General features: G+C 49.3%; 1 protein-coding gene across 1 annotated transcript in view; it reads right to left on the bottom strand.

The window, feature by feature from the left end:
• LOC103677367 overlaps positions 1 to 17315 on the bottom strand; it is a 70933-nt gene that overhangs the window by 17067 nt on the left and 36551 nt on the right. The window contains exons 2-6 of the mRNA XM_040636574.1: positions 14694 to 15141; positions 4829 to 4863; positions 4665 to 4724; positions 2264 to 2305; positions 1918 to 1947 (exon numbers count right to left, since the gene is read on the bottom strand). Of these exons, the coding sequence (XP_040492508.1) occupies positions 1918 to 1947; positions 2264 to 2305; positions 4665 to 4724; positions 4829 to 4863; positions 14694 to 15141 (615 nt within the window). The remainder of the gene's footprint in view (positions 1 to 1917; positions 1948 to 2263; positions 2306 to 4664; positions 4725 to 4828; positions 4864 to 14693; positions 15142 to 17315) is intronic.

The raw sequence follows: 17315 nt of genomic DNA, 5'->3' as shown, positions 1-17315 counted from the left end.
TCCTGGCCTATCGGGCCAGGATCCAGGGACCAGGGCTTACAAGAGAACCAGCTTTTAAAAATAGCATTAAGGTAACGTGGTAAATAGAGACTAAAAGTATTCGGAGTCCTAGACTCAGAACACTATAGATTCAAAATACTGACCCAACCCCTGCACCACCATTCTCCAATCATATTTCTTCAGTCACTGTCCTATAAAGGATCATAAAATTCTAAATTATTGATTGGCTATATGTCTACATTATATTTCATCCACACCCCATGGTTTTCTGCCTTAGGAGCAGAGAAAGTGAAAGAGATCAGAGAATCCTAACCACGAAGTCTCTGACCAGGTCTTCCCAGCCGAAGCAGAGAAATTGATGCGGTTCTCCCCAACTCATCAACCACAGCTACCCTTCAATCCGTAAGACCCAGGTGACCCCAGAGTTCATGCCTGTAAGTAGAAAGCATATCCACTCAGGAGGAGGATGGGTGGGCCTGCGTTGCCAGATAGCCCACAGAGGAGCAATCATTTCAAGGTAGCCCACCTGGTCTTTCCACCTGACCTGAGAATGGAGGTGAATGGGAGGGTACCTCTCTGATCTCTCTCCTAATGGGAAGGATCAAAGACCTTTCAACAAAGGAAATAATCTTGGGGAAGGCAGGACCTCTTCCATGACCTGGGGCTCCAAGGACAAACATCTTCAGCCCACCCACAGAAGATGCCAGGGCACTTTGATTGCCAAAGAATACTAAGATGTCTAATCCATCCAAGGGCCAGCCCCTCCGTGCTCTACATATGCCCTGCTGACCACACTGACTGCAGCCGCCCACCCGGTTTTGAGCCTATCTTGAGTCTCACTGACTCCAAATGCCTTCTACCTACACTGCCTGCCTGGGCGAGGCCTTGACCCAGGCCTAGCTCCTGGATCCTGAGAGTCCTGACTCTGGACTCCATGTCCCTATGGCCCCTTACCCAGTTATTACCAGGGATAATATCAGAAACCTGATCCCAACACCAGCTTTCTAATTTCATTTCTATTTGAACCCAATCTATGGAGGCTGGACTTTTGACTGCACTTTGAAGGATGAAATAATCCATAATGTACAGAGAATTGGGGGTGAGATGGTTGGCACACATTTTTTCTTCATGGGTATCAGAATATGACATCTCCATGAGGGTGCTACACACATTATTACAGCTTATCAGTGTATAACAGGACTGCAAGAAAGTTAGTTACCATCACAGGCTCTCCACTGAGAAACTGCAGAGAGAATCGGATTATATACAGGACTTCTGAGTGAAGAGACTTCATTTACTTTAAAGTACTGCAAAGGAGCCCTCTGACTGCCTTGCTACAGTGTTCACAGGCAGATCATAGTCTAAGAACTGGGGGGAAAAAATCCTACACTAAAATAAAATCACTTAAAATACAAGCTTAGTCACTCACAAAACTTTAGACAAAAACCATATTTTATATTTAGAATCTACCCCCTTCAAGTGGTTTCATACTCGAGTTGTTCACAAATAGTGAGAACAGCATGCCAGAAACTCTAAACCACAAATGGTACGTCTGCAGCAGCAAAGAGTTCAGCCTGCCCTAATCTGGGAGCAGCGAGCACCGCAGAAGGAAGCGAGGGCCGCCTGCGGCTGCGCTGCAGATTACGCCGGCCCCTCAATCTCTCCTCCTCAAGGAACCCAAGAGCAGAGCTGCACACGGACAGTCTCGGCCTCGATGCAGATCACAAGCACATGCTTTGTACGCCCGGTGTCGTGAGCTCGCATTTTCAGAACACGGAGAGAAGTCTCCTAATGTTTACCTTAATTTTGCACAGAAACAAGAAAACGAACAAGCAATCGGTAACTTAAAAATCCCAAAGGCGATCCTTCCCTTTCTTCAACAACAAAAAATAAAATCGAGAGGAAGGATATACTCACTTGTTTGTTCTGGCTCTGGTTCCTCATTATCTACAAAAAGAAAAAAGTCTAAATCAAATTCTTTTGACAACCCAGAGGAAACACGGGCTAATGGGAGAATAGGTAAAATGTTTGGCCTTCGCCAATAGCAACCATTTCCTGCCTTTCTTCTTCAGCTCATCCTGTTCTCCCACTTTGCTTGCCAACTAGGAAGTGTTTACCATGTACGTACTTCTTCAGGACTTCACAAAACCACGCTGGTAATAGGTCCTCAAACAATATAAGGGACGTATTACTTTAAAATAAAAATAAAGGCTCAGAGGTTTCACCAGAATTCCATGATTAAGGAAAGGCATACATTACTCACCAGATTCACTTTCCGAGCTGCTCTCAGAGCTGCTGTCCTCTCCTGAACAGAAACACACCAGGGGAAGTACACAGTGAATAAAAATAAGAACTTTTTTTTTAAAGTATACATATTATAAAATAGATCCGAACTCAACAAATTTCTTCTTAATTTAATAAATTTTCTTTGAGTCCAAAACTAGTCTGGTTCCTGTAAGAGGGGGCTTATTTTTCTTTGGAACTGGATGAAACATACTTGAGTTATTTAAGTATGAGCTCCAAACACCCTCTGGCTGCAGTACCCATTTATCTGGTTGTTGCTCGAGCCCTACCCAGCCATGACTTGCCCTCACTGCTCCTGTCTGGCTCCTGCATTTGCACATCTGGACAGTTCACACGCACGAGGCCAAGGACACAACCGGGCAGAAATTCTGGAGTGAACGTGCCATTGACCACAGCACAGGACAAACGTAGTCCATATTATCCAACTACTCCTGGAAAGAGTNAATGCTCCCTCCAGGGGAGCCTGGGTGGCTCAGTCGCTAAGAGTCTCCCTTTGGCTCAGAGCGTGATCCCAGAGTCCTGGCATCGAGCCCCGCATGGGGCTCCCTGCTCTCCTGGGAGCCTGCTTCTTCCTCTCCCACTCCCCCTGCTTGTGTTCCCTCTCTCGCTGGCTGTCTCTATGTCAAATAAATAAATAAAATCTTAAAAAAAAAAAAAAGAATGCTCCCTCCACTTCCTCACCCCCGACTCAGTGCCTCAGCTCACTGTAGTCACACTTCTGTTTCTACAGCTACTTGGAAATCCTCTCCCTGATGTCCCTAAAGGACCATTAACCTCCAGAAAATGGCTCCCACAGGTAGACACTCCCTCCTGCCCACATGGCCCTCCCGTGAAGTCTGTCCTGGTTCTCCTACCTCTCTCAGGGCTCTCCACTGGCGGCCCTGCTAACACCCCAGGCCCCACTCCCCATTCCCAGCCTCCTTTCCCCTCGAGAGCCCTCAGAAGGCACAGCACCCACTTTCCAATCGGATCTGACCTCCATCTCCAGGGACGCCTGGACCTCTCCCGGCAGACCTCAGGGGCTCCCCAGGCCCCACCTGCCGTCCAGGCTCATTCCCCCACTCCCACTCCTCATTCCCTCCTCCTTCCAGTGTGCAGACATTGCCTCCCCCTCCACGCAGGCTCAGGATTCAGCAAGTACGTACATGGAAAGCTATTAGCATTATTCTCAAACCCTCCCTCTCCATGTTCATAAGGAAGGAGTGGCAGCAGTTACACGGAGGAAGGAAAAGATCTGAGAATAATGATGAGAACAACAGTAACAGCAGCTAATAGCTTGTTTTGAGTGCTCCGTGTGCCAGGCACGCATACATGTTTGCTCGTTTACATGCACTGACTCATATTTATTTACTCATTTTGTGTATGTATACTTTACATGTATTTATGTAAAATGCTTCACATGTATTTACACATTTCTCCTCACGACTGTCCAGTGATGTAAGCGGAGGCCAGACCACCCCCGCCATACCACCCGCCCCCAGGAAGTCTGGAGCTAAGATTTCAGCTCCGGCAGTCTGGCCGGAACCTGCCAGAACCACGTTGTTCCACTTACACACATGCTTATTATTACTCCAGCAGGTCAACCCCTGGGAGTTGGTGACTGACTGGATGTGGGCAAAGAGGGGGAGTGGGAGGCAGGTGCCTGGCTGGAGGGTGAGGCACGGACTATGTAGGGACAGATGCTGGGAAATCCAGTGATGGGACGTGGCCATGGTCCTCCAGGGCTAGAAGCACAGAACAGTGCCTCTCAACCTCGGTGGTGCCTTGGAATCACCCGGAGAGCTTTCTCAACACATCCGTGCCCTGGACTCAGCCCTTCCCTAGAAGTTCTGATTTAGCTGGTCTGGAGTGGGTCCTGAACAGCAGTATTTATCTTTAAAGTCTCCAGATGATTGCAACATGCAGCCAGGGTTGAGAACCACTCGCCTAGAATCAATCTATTTTAACCACTCCCCTGTTCCCCAAACTTGAATGCCAGGATGATTGCCACTCCTTCTCCAAGCCTTTCCAGATACCTTCCCACTGCCTGGAAGTCCCTCCCCCAAGCCCCTCCTCCAGAGTGCCCAAGGATCTCTTCTGACCCAGCCCAAAGTCACTTCTGCTGTCGTCCACCCCACGGAGTTAGCCACGCCTCCTCTGTGATCCCTCCTGTTACATTTATCTGACTGGCAAACAGCCGCTGCTTGTCTCGCTGCTCGTCTGCCAGGCCTGGAGCCATGTCTTACCACCTTGAGTCCCCAGGACCCATCCCGACACACATGCTCAATGCATGAACAAACATTTGCCCGGCTTCAAAGCACCAAGCAGACCAAGACCAGCCTGCTGTGTCAGTTCCCTTGCTTATGAAAACTGCCACCTACCAAGCTGGAGCGGTCTGCCGTGTAGGGAGGCCAGCTTGCAAGCCAGCAGTCGGTGAATGCCTGAAGGTAACAAACCAGCTGCAGTCCATAAGTAAAATAAACTGCAAATGCTTCATACAGTGTAAGTTTTCGAATGACTCAACATTGACTTAGGAGTACCATACCTTTTTCTTCTGAAGAGGCATTGTGATGGTCATCACTAGAATGAGAAAAGAAAAAGACTTTAAAAAACTGATACTAATTTTATATAAATTACAAAAATCTTCAAAATGATCATTATATTGTTTCTCCAGAAATGCTGCAAATTCAAGAACTCTATCCCTCCTCAATGGTTTTCCTGCCCCTCTCATTCTCCACCTGTGGCCTGACTCCACCTACAGCCAAGCCAAACACATCAGTGGGACTTCTCAGGTGTGCCTGACCCCCTTCTCCTCCCGTCACACCCCCAGGAGCCAGCACCGCACCTTCAAGGTTCACGGGATTGCCATTCGTGCCCAGCCATCTGGCTTTCCTCTGTCACATCCCTAGGCACACAGTCATAACCGCCCATCCTGCACTGGCCTCCAGCCCTCCATCTGGTTCTGTGAGTCACCCTCCTTCTCCTAGATCATCTCAATCTGCCTCTCTGGCCTCCTCCCTCAGATATGGCACCCTGAGCACTGAGGGCTCTGGTAGCAAGCATGTAACTAGAAGGTCTCTCCCTTGTCCTCACCACGGCCTGAACTCTCTGTACCCTAGGCACATGGTCTCCACCCTCCGGCTCCCCATTCTCCCCTGGACTCAAAGCTCCCTGGCTTCTGCTCTCCCACACTACCGGTGACTCCGGCCAACAGACCCAGTGGGCCCTCTTCAGTCTTCAGTGACCACGGCCTCATTAGATGAAGTAGGTGGCAGGCTTTTCCGTGGCTGCCACGTCCCTCCTTACCTGGCGTGCTGCCACCCCCCACCTCCCCTGTTGTAGTGACCTCTCCCCTCTCCGTGCGCTTCATCCCCTGGCTCCATCCGCTCCAGCCTCTCAGGCAGTGACATGACCTGGAGTCACGCTGTGCACCCTCCTCTTCCCACCTCACACTGCCTCAGGGCGCCCCTTCACACCAGGGTTTCTGGTCCTAAATCTGCACCTCCTTCCCCGGCCTCTCCTCTGAGTTCCAGGTGCCCGGGGCCTGGAGGGCACTTCAGTACTTTAACTTCATTACGGTCAGCACTCAGTCACTGCTTTCCCTCTTCCTGAGAACCTGCTCCGCCTGACCTGCCTTCGCAGAGAATCCCACCCGGGGCACCTACCTGGAACCTCTGGTCATCACCAGCTCCTGCCCCTCTTCCTCATCAAGCAGCCAGTCAAGTCCTCCTGAGCCTCCTTCTAGACTCTCTCAAATCTGTCCCCTCCTCAACATACACTCTCTGCCTGAGTTCAAGTGCACTCCCTCTCTCTCTCCCTCCCTCTCTCCCTCTCTCTCTGGCTCTCTCCTGGTTAGTTGATGGTAATTTTCGCATACTTATTACACGTGCCTGCAGTCTCCCTCTCTTGGCTCAGCACGTGACTATCAGTGTGGTCTAATCTTGTCTTTGCTTATACCCTTCTGCGGCTTCTCGCGGCTCTGGCTAAACCTCAGTTCCTTGGCAGGGCGTGCAAGGACCTCCAACCAGCTCCCTTGTCTCCCACCTGTGCGCTCCCCCAGAGTGAACGATCCGCAGTGTCCCAAGCACTCCCTGAATAACACACACACATACACACACACACACACCCCACTCTCTGTATCACCACCCCCCATCCAGGATCACTGCCTATGGCCTCACAAGTCATGTGCCCCAACTCTGGGGGCTCCATGAACATGTACTATGATGTGGGGGTACCCCCTGGAGTTGTGTGTGCATATAATGACAGCTCTTCCCTCCCCTTGATGCCAAAACTCCTATTCATCATGTAAGAACAGCACTTCTCAAAGTATAGTCTGAGGAACATTAGAGCCACTCAGTGAGGTACCCTCTAAAAACAGTTTTTCTGGGCCCACGGAATCAGAATCTTTGATGAATAAATGAAAAGACAGGAAGAAAACAACAATGACGTTACTTGCACTTATACGTGTTTAAAATCTTTATTTTCTCATTTAATCACCGCAAAAAGCCTCTGAGGGCCATTTTACAAATGCAAAACAAGGCTCAGACAGGTTAATTAACTTCCTCAGGGTCACAGAGCTGACAACTAGAAAAGGAGCACTTGCCTCTAGGCCATTATAACTTCAAAGCCCATGTACTTGCCTGGCCCAATGCCTTCCCTCCCTGCCCACCACTCCACCCCCAAATCCCAACCCTGGTAGCAAACTAAAGACCAAGACAGCAAAGGCAGCAGACCAATTGCTTTCCCTTTTCCTCCTCTTCTTCCCCCAAGTCAGTTGGGACCCCCAGATGTTGTAAACCTCCTTGACTCAAGATTTTACGCTGGTAAACTCCCCCAAGTATTTGGTATTTCCCAAGCTCCATGGTTCTAGGAAATACATATAGTCTCATTTTCAGACTTAAATCCTTTTATTTTTTTAATCCTCAACTCTTGCTCAAAAGGTCAGGCCGTGGTGGTGAGCTTGTGATTGGGAAATGCTTCAAGAAACTACGAAAGGCTAAAATATGGTTTTTAATGAAATGTATAAAAGAACAAGCCAACCGCGGCATCTTTTTTCTCTTGACTCCTACCTCTTATAATGCAGCCACTATGCCTTTTAATTTGAAGATAATTATGAGAACATGGATTGAAAGTTGTCCATTCTTACTGCACAAAATGCGCCTAGTTAAAACCCACTTCTGTGTTCTCAACCAAACTGTGTTCTTCTCCTTCCTAGCACTTTCATTTTCCCCTTTCTGCAGCTGCTTATCTGTTTCCAGACATATATTCGTCTGCTTACGTATCACAACTTTTGCTAAAATCCAGAAAGCCTCTGCATAAAACCTTTATTTTCTCCATGAAGTAGGTGAGAGTGAGTGGTGTCCAAGTTGTGATGAGTGAGGCTGTGGGGTAGAAGGCCAGCTCCCTGCACAGAAACACCGACACCAATCCCGGGACAGGGACTGGGAGGGGCTTAGACCCGATGAGGAGGAGCCCGCCCCCAAGGCGGCTCCCCGACCTACCCCAGCCCTGCCTCAGGGAAGCCACGCGGGGCAGGCAGACCCTAGAGGACCCACTGGGCTTCTTGCCACTGCATGAATGCTAGGTGCCCACACTCTCTTCTTCCGTGGGCACTGCTCTAAAGTAAAACCACAGCAACCATCGCGAGAGAGCACCCATTTCAAATGTTCTCAGTGTAATTCAGGGGCTGAAGATAAGTAGGAAAGGGGCATGGACATCGACTCAGCCCTTGAAACTCCTTCAGTGTTGACGTGGCCCCCGGCATTATTACTAGGTAGAATCTTACTGCAGTTCCAACACCAGCATCAAATACAAATGCTGCCTCATACCTATCAGCTTCCAGGCCCCAGACTGGTGCAGCCCCTTCCCCTTAGGGCAAGGGGGAAACAAAAACACCCTGCATCTTGGCACAGTAAAATCCCTGAACAGTCCTCAAACCTCAAAGGGCTAATATTAAATGAGGGTGTTTATTACACGTTTGTTGGAAAATGTGGATTCTATGAAACTATGTGCAAATGAGTAAAACCAATTGTTGTCAGAATTAAGTCATATCTGCAATGAAATGAAACCTGAGAGCAACACCAAATCTTCACGTAGGCGCAGGACCTTAAAACTTCCAAAGCGCTTTCAGACCCACGGGAGCACTAGCTCCTCATGCGAGCTCTGCCAGGTTGGCAGGGCAAGGACTGCCACCCCACGTGCAGATGAGGATGCCTCAGCTCAGAGATGTTCGGTCACGTGGCCAAACCCACATGGGGCCAGTGAAGGACGCACGAGAACCAGAATGCAAGCACTCCAACCTCCCAGGAAGCCCCTTCTCCCACCCCGGCTGCCGGCTTGACTCTGCAGCCTAAGCACCAGAATGATTTCACTCCAACCTGGCTCCATAAATAGTAAGTGTCCACCTAGAGATTTTTAACAATCCTTAAAGTAAAAATAAAACCTTAATATGATAATGGCTTGTATTTGTTAAATGTTTACAGTGCGCTGGAAATTAAGCCAAGGACGTGGCATTATGTCGATTAGCTCATTTAACCATCACGACCATCTTTTAAGTGCCTGACACCGGGCTAGTAGTATCCGCATTTCACAGAAGAGGAAATAATGCTCAGAGATCTTAGGTAACTTATCCAAGAATCCTGGTCCATCGGACTGCAGAGCCCAAGTCTTTATCAGTACAGTTTAACAACAAAAAGCTAAAAATTCTGCCAAGCAGAATAACGACAAAACACCAGTCTTTCCTCCTACTAAGGTTCCGACTGCCTATGGAGGTAATTCTCAACTGTAGGTAAACAGAGTTTTTAGGCATAATTACATCCATAATAAGTCCCAAATCCTCTTCTAACTAACTTTTCACCAGAATTAACCCTAACGGTATTTTACTTCTTTTAGCCCCTATTAACCTTCTAGAAAAAGGACCATAACAAGGAAAGTAAAACCCATAAGTAAATCAGTTAAAGAAAGTGGAAAAGATTTTGTTAGTCACAAACTAGAGTTAAAATGCACAATCGTGAAATAACTATACTTCCCAGGGCATAGTCCCAATGCAAGTAATATTCTCTATAATATAGATCTCTTTTCCATCAACTCAATTAACAAATGCCTATTTACCATATGACAGGTGCTGCGTTAGGCAGAGGGGATATAAAAGTAATGCAAGACACATGAACCTTGTCCCCAGGGGGCACCCAGATGGAGGAGGGAGACAGATCAGAAAACAAATACATCTGTACATGAGCAGGAAGAGCAAACTAAAAACAAACATAAGCTGTAGTGTTAGCCCAGAGCAGGCTCTGAGGAACTGGGAAGAACTGGGCTCTTATGCTACGATCACAGGCATGTGACTAACTACACAGCCAATTAAGCCATGATGCTAAGACCATCTTGCATTTTCAAAGAGCGCTGCCTCCCCATAAACAGGATCCTCTAGCTGTTAGGCTCAAAAAAGCTGAAAATGAAAAGAACCTACAAGATCTTCCAGGCTGATGCATCATTTTACAGGGGGAGATGGGAATCTAGGAGAGGGTAAGTGAGTAAATACCCAAGATCACAGAGCAAGTTATAAACAGACACAATCTCACAACTTGTGTCAGGTCTCCTGGTTTCTTCATCAATTCATTCATTCAACTAGCATGTGTGGAGTGTGTGTGCCAGATAAGAGTGAACAAAGCAGCTGGTCTGTGCGTTCCCCAGCCCATCAGCCTGATGGGGAAGCCTGACTTCCTGTATCTGAGACAGGAAGTGCTTTGAGAGAATGACAAGAGAGCTCCTCTAAGATTGAGGAATTGGGGAGGGCTCCCTGGGGAAGTGACATTTAAACTGAGCGACAAAGGACAGCAGAAATGGACAAGAGAGAAGAACTGGGAGTAGTGGGGGCAGCTCCTGTCTGAGACAAGGAAGGAGTGGATCAAGGTCCAGGAACAGGAGGAAAGCAAGTGTAGTCAGGGGGAGAGAAGCAGGAGATGAGGAAGGTCAAGGAGGTGGAGAAATCCTAACTCTGTAACCAAACTGATGGTAACCCCCAGGACGCTAAGTGGCAATTATCCAATCTGCTGAGTAGTCTCTACATTTCCATCTTGGGAAGACTGATACCTTGAAAGCAGAGGAGGAAGTCAATAGTGTAGGGTCCCAGAATCTGCCACCCGCAACGTCTTACATGGGGACTGCCTGAACCTGTGCGACCCTCTGACAACTTGCAGGTTAAGACACTGCTTGTGTTGAGTCCAGAGGCCTAAGCATTTCCCCCAAGAAAACCTCAGTCCCCTAGGCCACAAGAGCCAGTCCCCTTGTCCAGGCAGTTGTATTACTAGGTGACAAAAACCTCCCAGGGGGCTGCATAACTTTAAAGCCCACTCCAAGGAAAATGTCTTCATTCAGAACTGAGCTCTAGAAGCCAAAATCCCCTCCATACAAGCCAGGACAGAAAGACTTCCATCCGTGGGAAGCCATCCAGGACCAGCCCTGGGGCAGATCAGAGACTCAACAAACGGAAGGTGAGGGCAGGTAGGGGAGTGGGGACAGGAGAGATGTGGGAACCCTGAGCCACCAACTGTCCACCCCCTTGAGGATTCTTCCTGAACCAAGCCAGCTTCCCATCATGACTTGGTTTCTTTTCTTCTTTCTCACCAAAGATCACCACTTCCAATCAGCTCACTCACAAAAGAAGCCATCCTATGGGTTTTTTTCTTCGGTGTTCAGGTCCCTGGAGAAGAGCACAGTCTTTGGTTCCTCCAAAGGTACTTAGGGCTGGCAACGATGGAAAATCCACAGGGCTGGCTCAACAGGCTGGCTCCTTCACCTACCCCATCCCCTTGTTAAGTGACTCCAACAGGAAAAAAATAATGGTGGAACTGCTAGTTCTTTCCGTATCAAGTTTGAAGGATTCGTTGCATATTATTTGTAATAGGCAAAAACTGGAAACAACTACCATGCTCATTAAGAGTAAGAAATGGATGAACAAAATGTGCTGTAATCGTATAACGGAACCGTGAACAATGAGGATGAAAGAACTGCTTACACACAACAATGTGGATCAATCTCACAAACAATGTTGCACAAAACAAGCCAGACGTGAAGATTATATGCTGCATGATGCTATTTTTATAAAGTTTACAAACAAGCAAAAGTAATCTCTTGTTCCTTTGGGAAGGAGAAGCAGGACTGAGTATTGGAGTATGAGAGGGGCTTCTAGGGTGCCCTGATTTATGTCTTCACCTGGGCAGTGGTGAACACATCTATGTGTTCACTTCATGACGTGATGTGCCACTTAAAATGCTTGTGTTTTCTGTATGATTGTGCACACACACACACACAGAGTTTTCGGCATCTTGGGAACGAAAAAGAAAGTATCTAGGACTTTGGCTTTACAAGCTACAGTTGTGAATGGAGGACCATGGCTGGTGGAGGAGCAAGAGAAAGAAGCTAACTGCATTGCTGATATGGCCTAAAAGGCAGCTAGCTGTGGGGTGGCAGAAATTGGGAGAAACAGTTTCAGGGTTTACTCCTTTCTTCCTTCTTGTACCTGTCAGTGAGAGCTTTGCATAATGTACCCTAAAGGGAAGCGGGGCCAGGAGAGAAAATGGCTAGAACCAGGCTGGCAGGGAGAAGGGAGGCAGGTGGGACATTTCCAGCAGTGAGAAGACAAGAAGGGAAGGAGGGAAAGAGAAGAGAAAGAAATCCTGAGTGCCCAGACTGAACAAGAAGGAGAGCTCGCCTGGGCTAAAGATGTGCGGGGTGGGGGAGTTCCCATGACTCAGCCCTGTAGAAGGAACTTCTCTTCTCCCCTCCCTGAGCCAACAACATCTGATGATATACACCCGCATTAATGGAGTTATTGCACTGCTATGCTGTCATTTGTTTACAAGGCTGGGAACTGAAAAAAACAACAAGTGTGAGTGAGGGTGTGTGTATAGCCAAGGATTCCATATCCCCAGCATCCAACACATAGTTTGGCATATAATTTGCAATGAAAAAAATGCCACTGAACAAATAAATGACAGAAAGAATAGGGTAGACATAAGGACTCTCTTCCTCAGTATTTAAAAAATCTGTAACAGACAGCTTAAATGGCCAAAAATGTGAGAATGGAACGCTGTGCAGCTACGGAAAACTGCAACGAACAGTAGCTAGCGTCTGTAGGGTGCTTTACAGTTTACAGAGACTTGCCCCTCACCTTTGGCTGATACTGAATTTTATGGACTTTGTTGCCGTGCTGAAACACGAAAATGACACATTAGCAACAATCTCCCTGAAGAGGCCAGAAAGATCAGAGATGGTGGACTAACCCCACAGAAAGAGGTGGCGAAGGTCCATATCCTCCAGTAAGACAAGCAAGGGCTGGTAGTTCTGAGTGGCCAGCAGAAAAATTCAGTTAGCTCTGTTTGTGTAAATGACTGTGTTAATGTCACATACTACATTTCAATTCACTTCCTCCCTTTATTGCTTTGGCAGGGGGAACCTTTACTTCTAAAGATAATTTATTCCAAGTTCTCTTTAACAATCACTCCCAAGACTTGCTATTGGGTGGATACCTCTATAAGAAGAGTTGTTGATGTTCAATGTGGACTCAGTTCATGTCCTACTGTGGTTTTATTCATGATTCTCACATCAAGAAATCAAATAGTAAAACCTATCTACACACAGACTTTTCTAGGTTGCCTTCCTGATTGCAACAGTGTTTTAAAGGACAGTGGCAGAAAAACAAACGTCCCTCCTCCCTGTGAGAAAGTGGGCCTGATGTTTAATGATCCACGAAAAACTGAAGTCCTGAACACTTTAAACCTTGGCAGTCTCTCCTTGCTCTAGCTGTTCCTGTCGAAACTTGGGTTTTCCCTGCTTGTGTTCCCTCTCTTGCTGGCTGTCTCTATCTCTGTCAAATAAATAAATAAAATCTTTAAAAAAAAAAAAAAAAAGAAACTTGGGTTTTGCAGCAGTGACTGTCCTAGAAGAAAAGAGTCCGCCGTCTGAATCCTTGCTGAGCGTTTCGGCGCTGCTTTGGGTGACTTCCTGCAAGCCCTTAACGGCAATGAGAGGATTACCTAAAGGATATATTTCACAAACCGCCCATCACACGCCGTGCCGAAACACTACATCCAATGATAAAAGCCTCCTTTTACAGATGACAGGAACTCTGGAGAACATGCCCACAATCTCCTTAGAGCACCCCCAAACTACCTCTTAATAAACATTCCCATGCAAAAAGCAACTGCTTTTAAATCTCTGGAGAGGGATGCCTGGGTGACTCAGTCGGTTAAGCGACTGCCTTCAGCTCAGGTTATGATCCCAGGATCCTGGAATCGAGTACCACATGGAGCCCCTGCTCAGCTAGGTGTCTGCTTCTCCCTCTGCCTACAATTCCCCCTGCTTGTGCTCGCGCGCTCTCTGACAAATAAATAAAATCTTAAAAAAAAAAAAAACTTAAAAAAAGATAAAGGTCTGGTGACAAACAGAGGCATTGGCTACATTTACAGTAATAGAAATCCTTCAAGCAATGTCGATTGGAGCCTTCTGTGCGCGAGACCTTGTGTTAGCGCCACAAGGGGGGTGAGGGGCTGCCGGGGTAGGGCCTCCACACATGGCAAGGGAGGCGTTAAAGGAACTAGTCCTACCCTTGACTCAATTTAAAAAGCCGACAGTGTTCAGCAAAACCCCGGGCACCCTCCTGGAGCGCCCTCCCAAGTCTTCTTCCAGGTACAGAGGACGCAGGGGCTCCCGAGAGCTGAAGCCCGGGAGCCAGGGGCAGATGAGGACAGCAGAAACCGAGCTTCGGGGGCGGAGAGTCACCGCGGAGGCGGGAAGCGCGCGAGTCCACCCGCGGGGAGCAAGGGGGCGCCGCCGGGCGACCTGCCCCCCTCGGCACCCGCCGCCCGCCCGCAGCCGCCTCCACCAGGAGGATGTGAAGACCTAGGGCCCACCTGCCACCGCCGCGGCACCGAGTAGCCGACGCGGAGGGAAACGCGGCCGCAGGCAGCAGCAGCGCCGCCTGTAGGCCCCGCCTCCGGGCCGGGGGCGCGGGGCCTCCGGAGCTGCGCGCCGCCGCCTCCCGCGCGGGCACCTGTGCGCGACCCCGCCGCCGCCTGCCCTACCCGGGTGCCGCCCGCCGAGACCCCGGGCCTGGGATAGAGAGGGTCGCAGTCGGGCACGGGCGGCGCATTGGCTCCCCCCGCTCTGTGGCCGCGCGGGGCAGGCGCCGCCGCCGAAGTGTGCTTTGTTTGTGCGGCCGGAGCAGGGATGCCGGGACGGGAGTGGAGCCCTCGCCCCCGCCCGCGCAGGGCAAGGGCAGAGCCCGAGAGGGGCTGGGGCTGCCGAAGGGGGCAAAGCCTCTCCTGCAACACGTCGACGGGCCCAGCCGTCCCCGGACCCCGCTCTGCCTTTTCTCCTTCCGAACCCCCCAGCCGCGCAGATGCGCTCACCTGCTCTCCACGACCCCCGCGCCGCGGCTCATCGTCGCTCTGCAGCTGGGAGGGGGCGCCACGCGCGCCCCGGGCTCGGCGCTCAGTGCGCGTAGGGGCGGCTGCTGGAGGGGCTCGCGTGCGGAGCGCTGCCCTGCACTCTCGGAGGCGGCCGACGCTGCGGGGGGAGGGAAGAGGGCGAGCGAGAGCCACCGGGGGAGGGGACTGATTGGGAGGGGGTGCCGGGCGCGCATCCGCAGCGGCAGCAGCAGCTGAAGGCTGCCGAGGCTCCGGTAACGGAAACGCACGCTCGCCGGCGGCCCCGCGCGTGCACACCGGCGTGCACACCAGCGTGCACACTCGCACACGTGCGCACACCGGCCCAGCCTCGGCTGCTTGTCGGCGCCCTCGCCCTGAGGGAATTCGGCTTGATGAGGCGCGGTTTCGGTGAAGAAGGACCAGCGCCATTCTTTGAGGAGGGGTCAGAGAGCTCAAGTCGTCCTGATGTGGGCTGGCTACTCCCGTATCTGGGGATTTTCACTGGGGACCGTGAGACACCACCACCACCCCCACCACCAAGGGGTTTCCAGATTTTCTTCTTAGGATTTGTAAACCCCCTGAAATTCTGTCAGGTTTTGTATCTAAAATACAAGTGCCTGGAATGAGGTACCACAGCTTTGATCAGATGAACGTCTGCGTGACCTCCCCCCCTCCCCAAACCGTAAAGATGGATGGATTAAACCCGTGGTTCCCGAACTTTGCAATGCATTAAACCACCCAGGGAGTTTTTTAAATAGCGATGCCCCAGGTAGCATCTCACACCAATTCAATCAGTGAAGTGGGACCCAGGCATCAATATTTTTAAAAATTCCCACGTGATTCCAATGCTCAGGAAAGCGTGGGAACCACTGCCTGGAGGGTTGGCGGCCCTCACCGCACACTGTTCTCTTTCACCCCATTTTTCAGCATGGTTGCTTGTCTGTCTTCCATGAAGTGCTGGCTGTCCCAGCATCTAGCCGAGGTCTGGCTCACTACAGGGCTACTGCAGGAAGGAGGCAAAAGCAGAGTCCAGGATGGGCCCTCTCACTTGCAGCCTTCTCTTTGCTGTTTCTGAAATTCTCCACAGACTGAAATACCCCTGACCTCCTGGAAATGGCTTCCTGTGATGCCTGAAGCTGGGGATGAAAATGGCTCATTACAGCTTGAATCTGTCTTTAAGATTCCTCCAAATGTCTCAGCCCCCTGCCTGCCTCACTGTGACTCAAAGGTCCTGCGCTGGCAGTGTGCGTGAGCACAGTAAAAGTCATAACCCCCACAGGTGGAACACCCGGGAGTCCGACACTGTAGTTGATACTTTATATTCTGAGAAAGAGCTGCCCTGGCACTGTAACTGGGCCTTGGTGTTCTCCAGTTGAACATCAACATCAGACAAGGCCTCTCTGGGACTATGATGGATCAAGACAAGAACAGGGCCACTCAGTAATCATGTCTGAACACAGACAAAATGTGAACATGGCCCAAGCCACGAAATACCAAACATACACTATCCTGGCTACTAAGAGGGACTGCTGCTTCTTGGCCAGTCATGGCCTTAGCCTGCCCTCTCTATGGCTAAGATTTATGAAGATACACATTCATAGAACTATCCCTGCTTTCTTAAGCCTGCTCCCAAGTCAGTTAACAAGAGCCCAAATCCTTTAATAATATTTTCTAACACCCTCTCGCTGAGACACCTTCATGGTGTCCTATGGTGTACATTTCCCTCAATGCAATGAGTAATAAGTCCAGCTTGTATAACTATGGGTGTATTCCAAGTGGTCTCTGGCAAGAGGGCATTAAAAATAAATTATCTTAATCATTGCAATAACAACACAAGGTAAACATTACACCCTCTTTATATATAAGCTAACTGGGGTTCTAATAGATCATATAATGGAACTCTCACAGGGCCACCAGCTGTCAGTGAAAGGCTGGTTCATGTTCACATGGGCTTGTGGGGAGCCAACTAGTGTGTTGCCTTGGCTTCCACATGAGCCTGAGCTCTAACCCCAGCTCTGCCTTCTTCGATCTATGGGAATTTGAGCAAGTCATTTAACATTTCTCAACCTCAGCTTCCTTGCCCCTGCTCCCAAAAGGGGGGATGTCTCAGAACTGGTATTTTTTAAATTGAGATATAATTGACATAAAACATTGTATCAATTTCAGGTATACAACATAGTGATTCCATATTTGTATATGTTGTGAAATGATCACCACACTAAGTCTAGTGAACAGCTACCACCGCACATAGTTATAAATTTTTTTCTTGTGATAAGATCTTTTAAGATCTCCTCTCTTAGCAACTTTCAAGTATATAATACATTGTAATTAACTAGAAGGAATTGGCTTATTTTTTAAAAGCTCCCCAGATGGCCCAACCCAGCACCTGTTGGTCTACCCTGGTTTGGGATCTACTGACCCTATCTCCCTTTCCCTCCTTCCCATTCACTTCTCAACCGATTGTAACATTGTTCCTGACCCACTGCCTACTCTTGCTAAGGTCAGCAGTTTACCCTGCCGCTGCTAGATCTGAAGTACGCTCTTCCATATGCCATTGACTCACTTGACCATTCTCCCCTTCTTGAAATTTTCCTTCTTTGGCTT

Source organism: Ursus maritimus, unplaced genomic scaffold (assembly GCF_017311325.1).
Source record: "Ursus maritimus isolate PB19 unplaced genomic scaffold, ASM1731132v1 scaffold_20, whole genome shotgun sequence".
In the NCBI taxonomy this organism is placed as follows: Eukaryota; Metazoa; Chordata; class Mammalia; order Carnivora; family Ursidae; genus Ursus; species Ursus maritimus.
The sequence above is the reverse complement of the archived record's forward strand: the minus strand, read 5'-3'. Positions and strand labels throughout refer to the sequence as shown.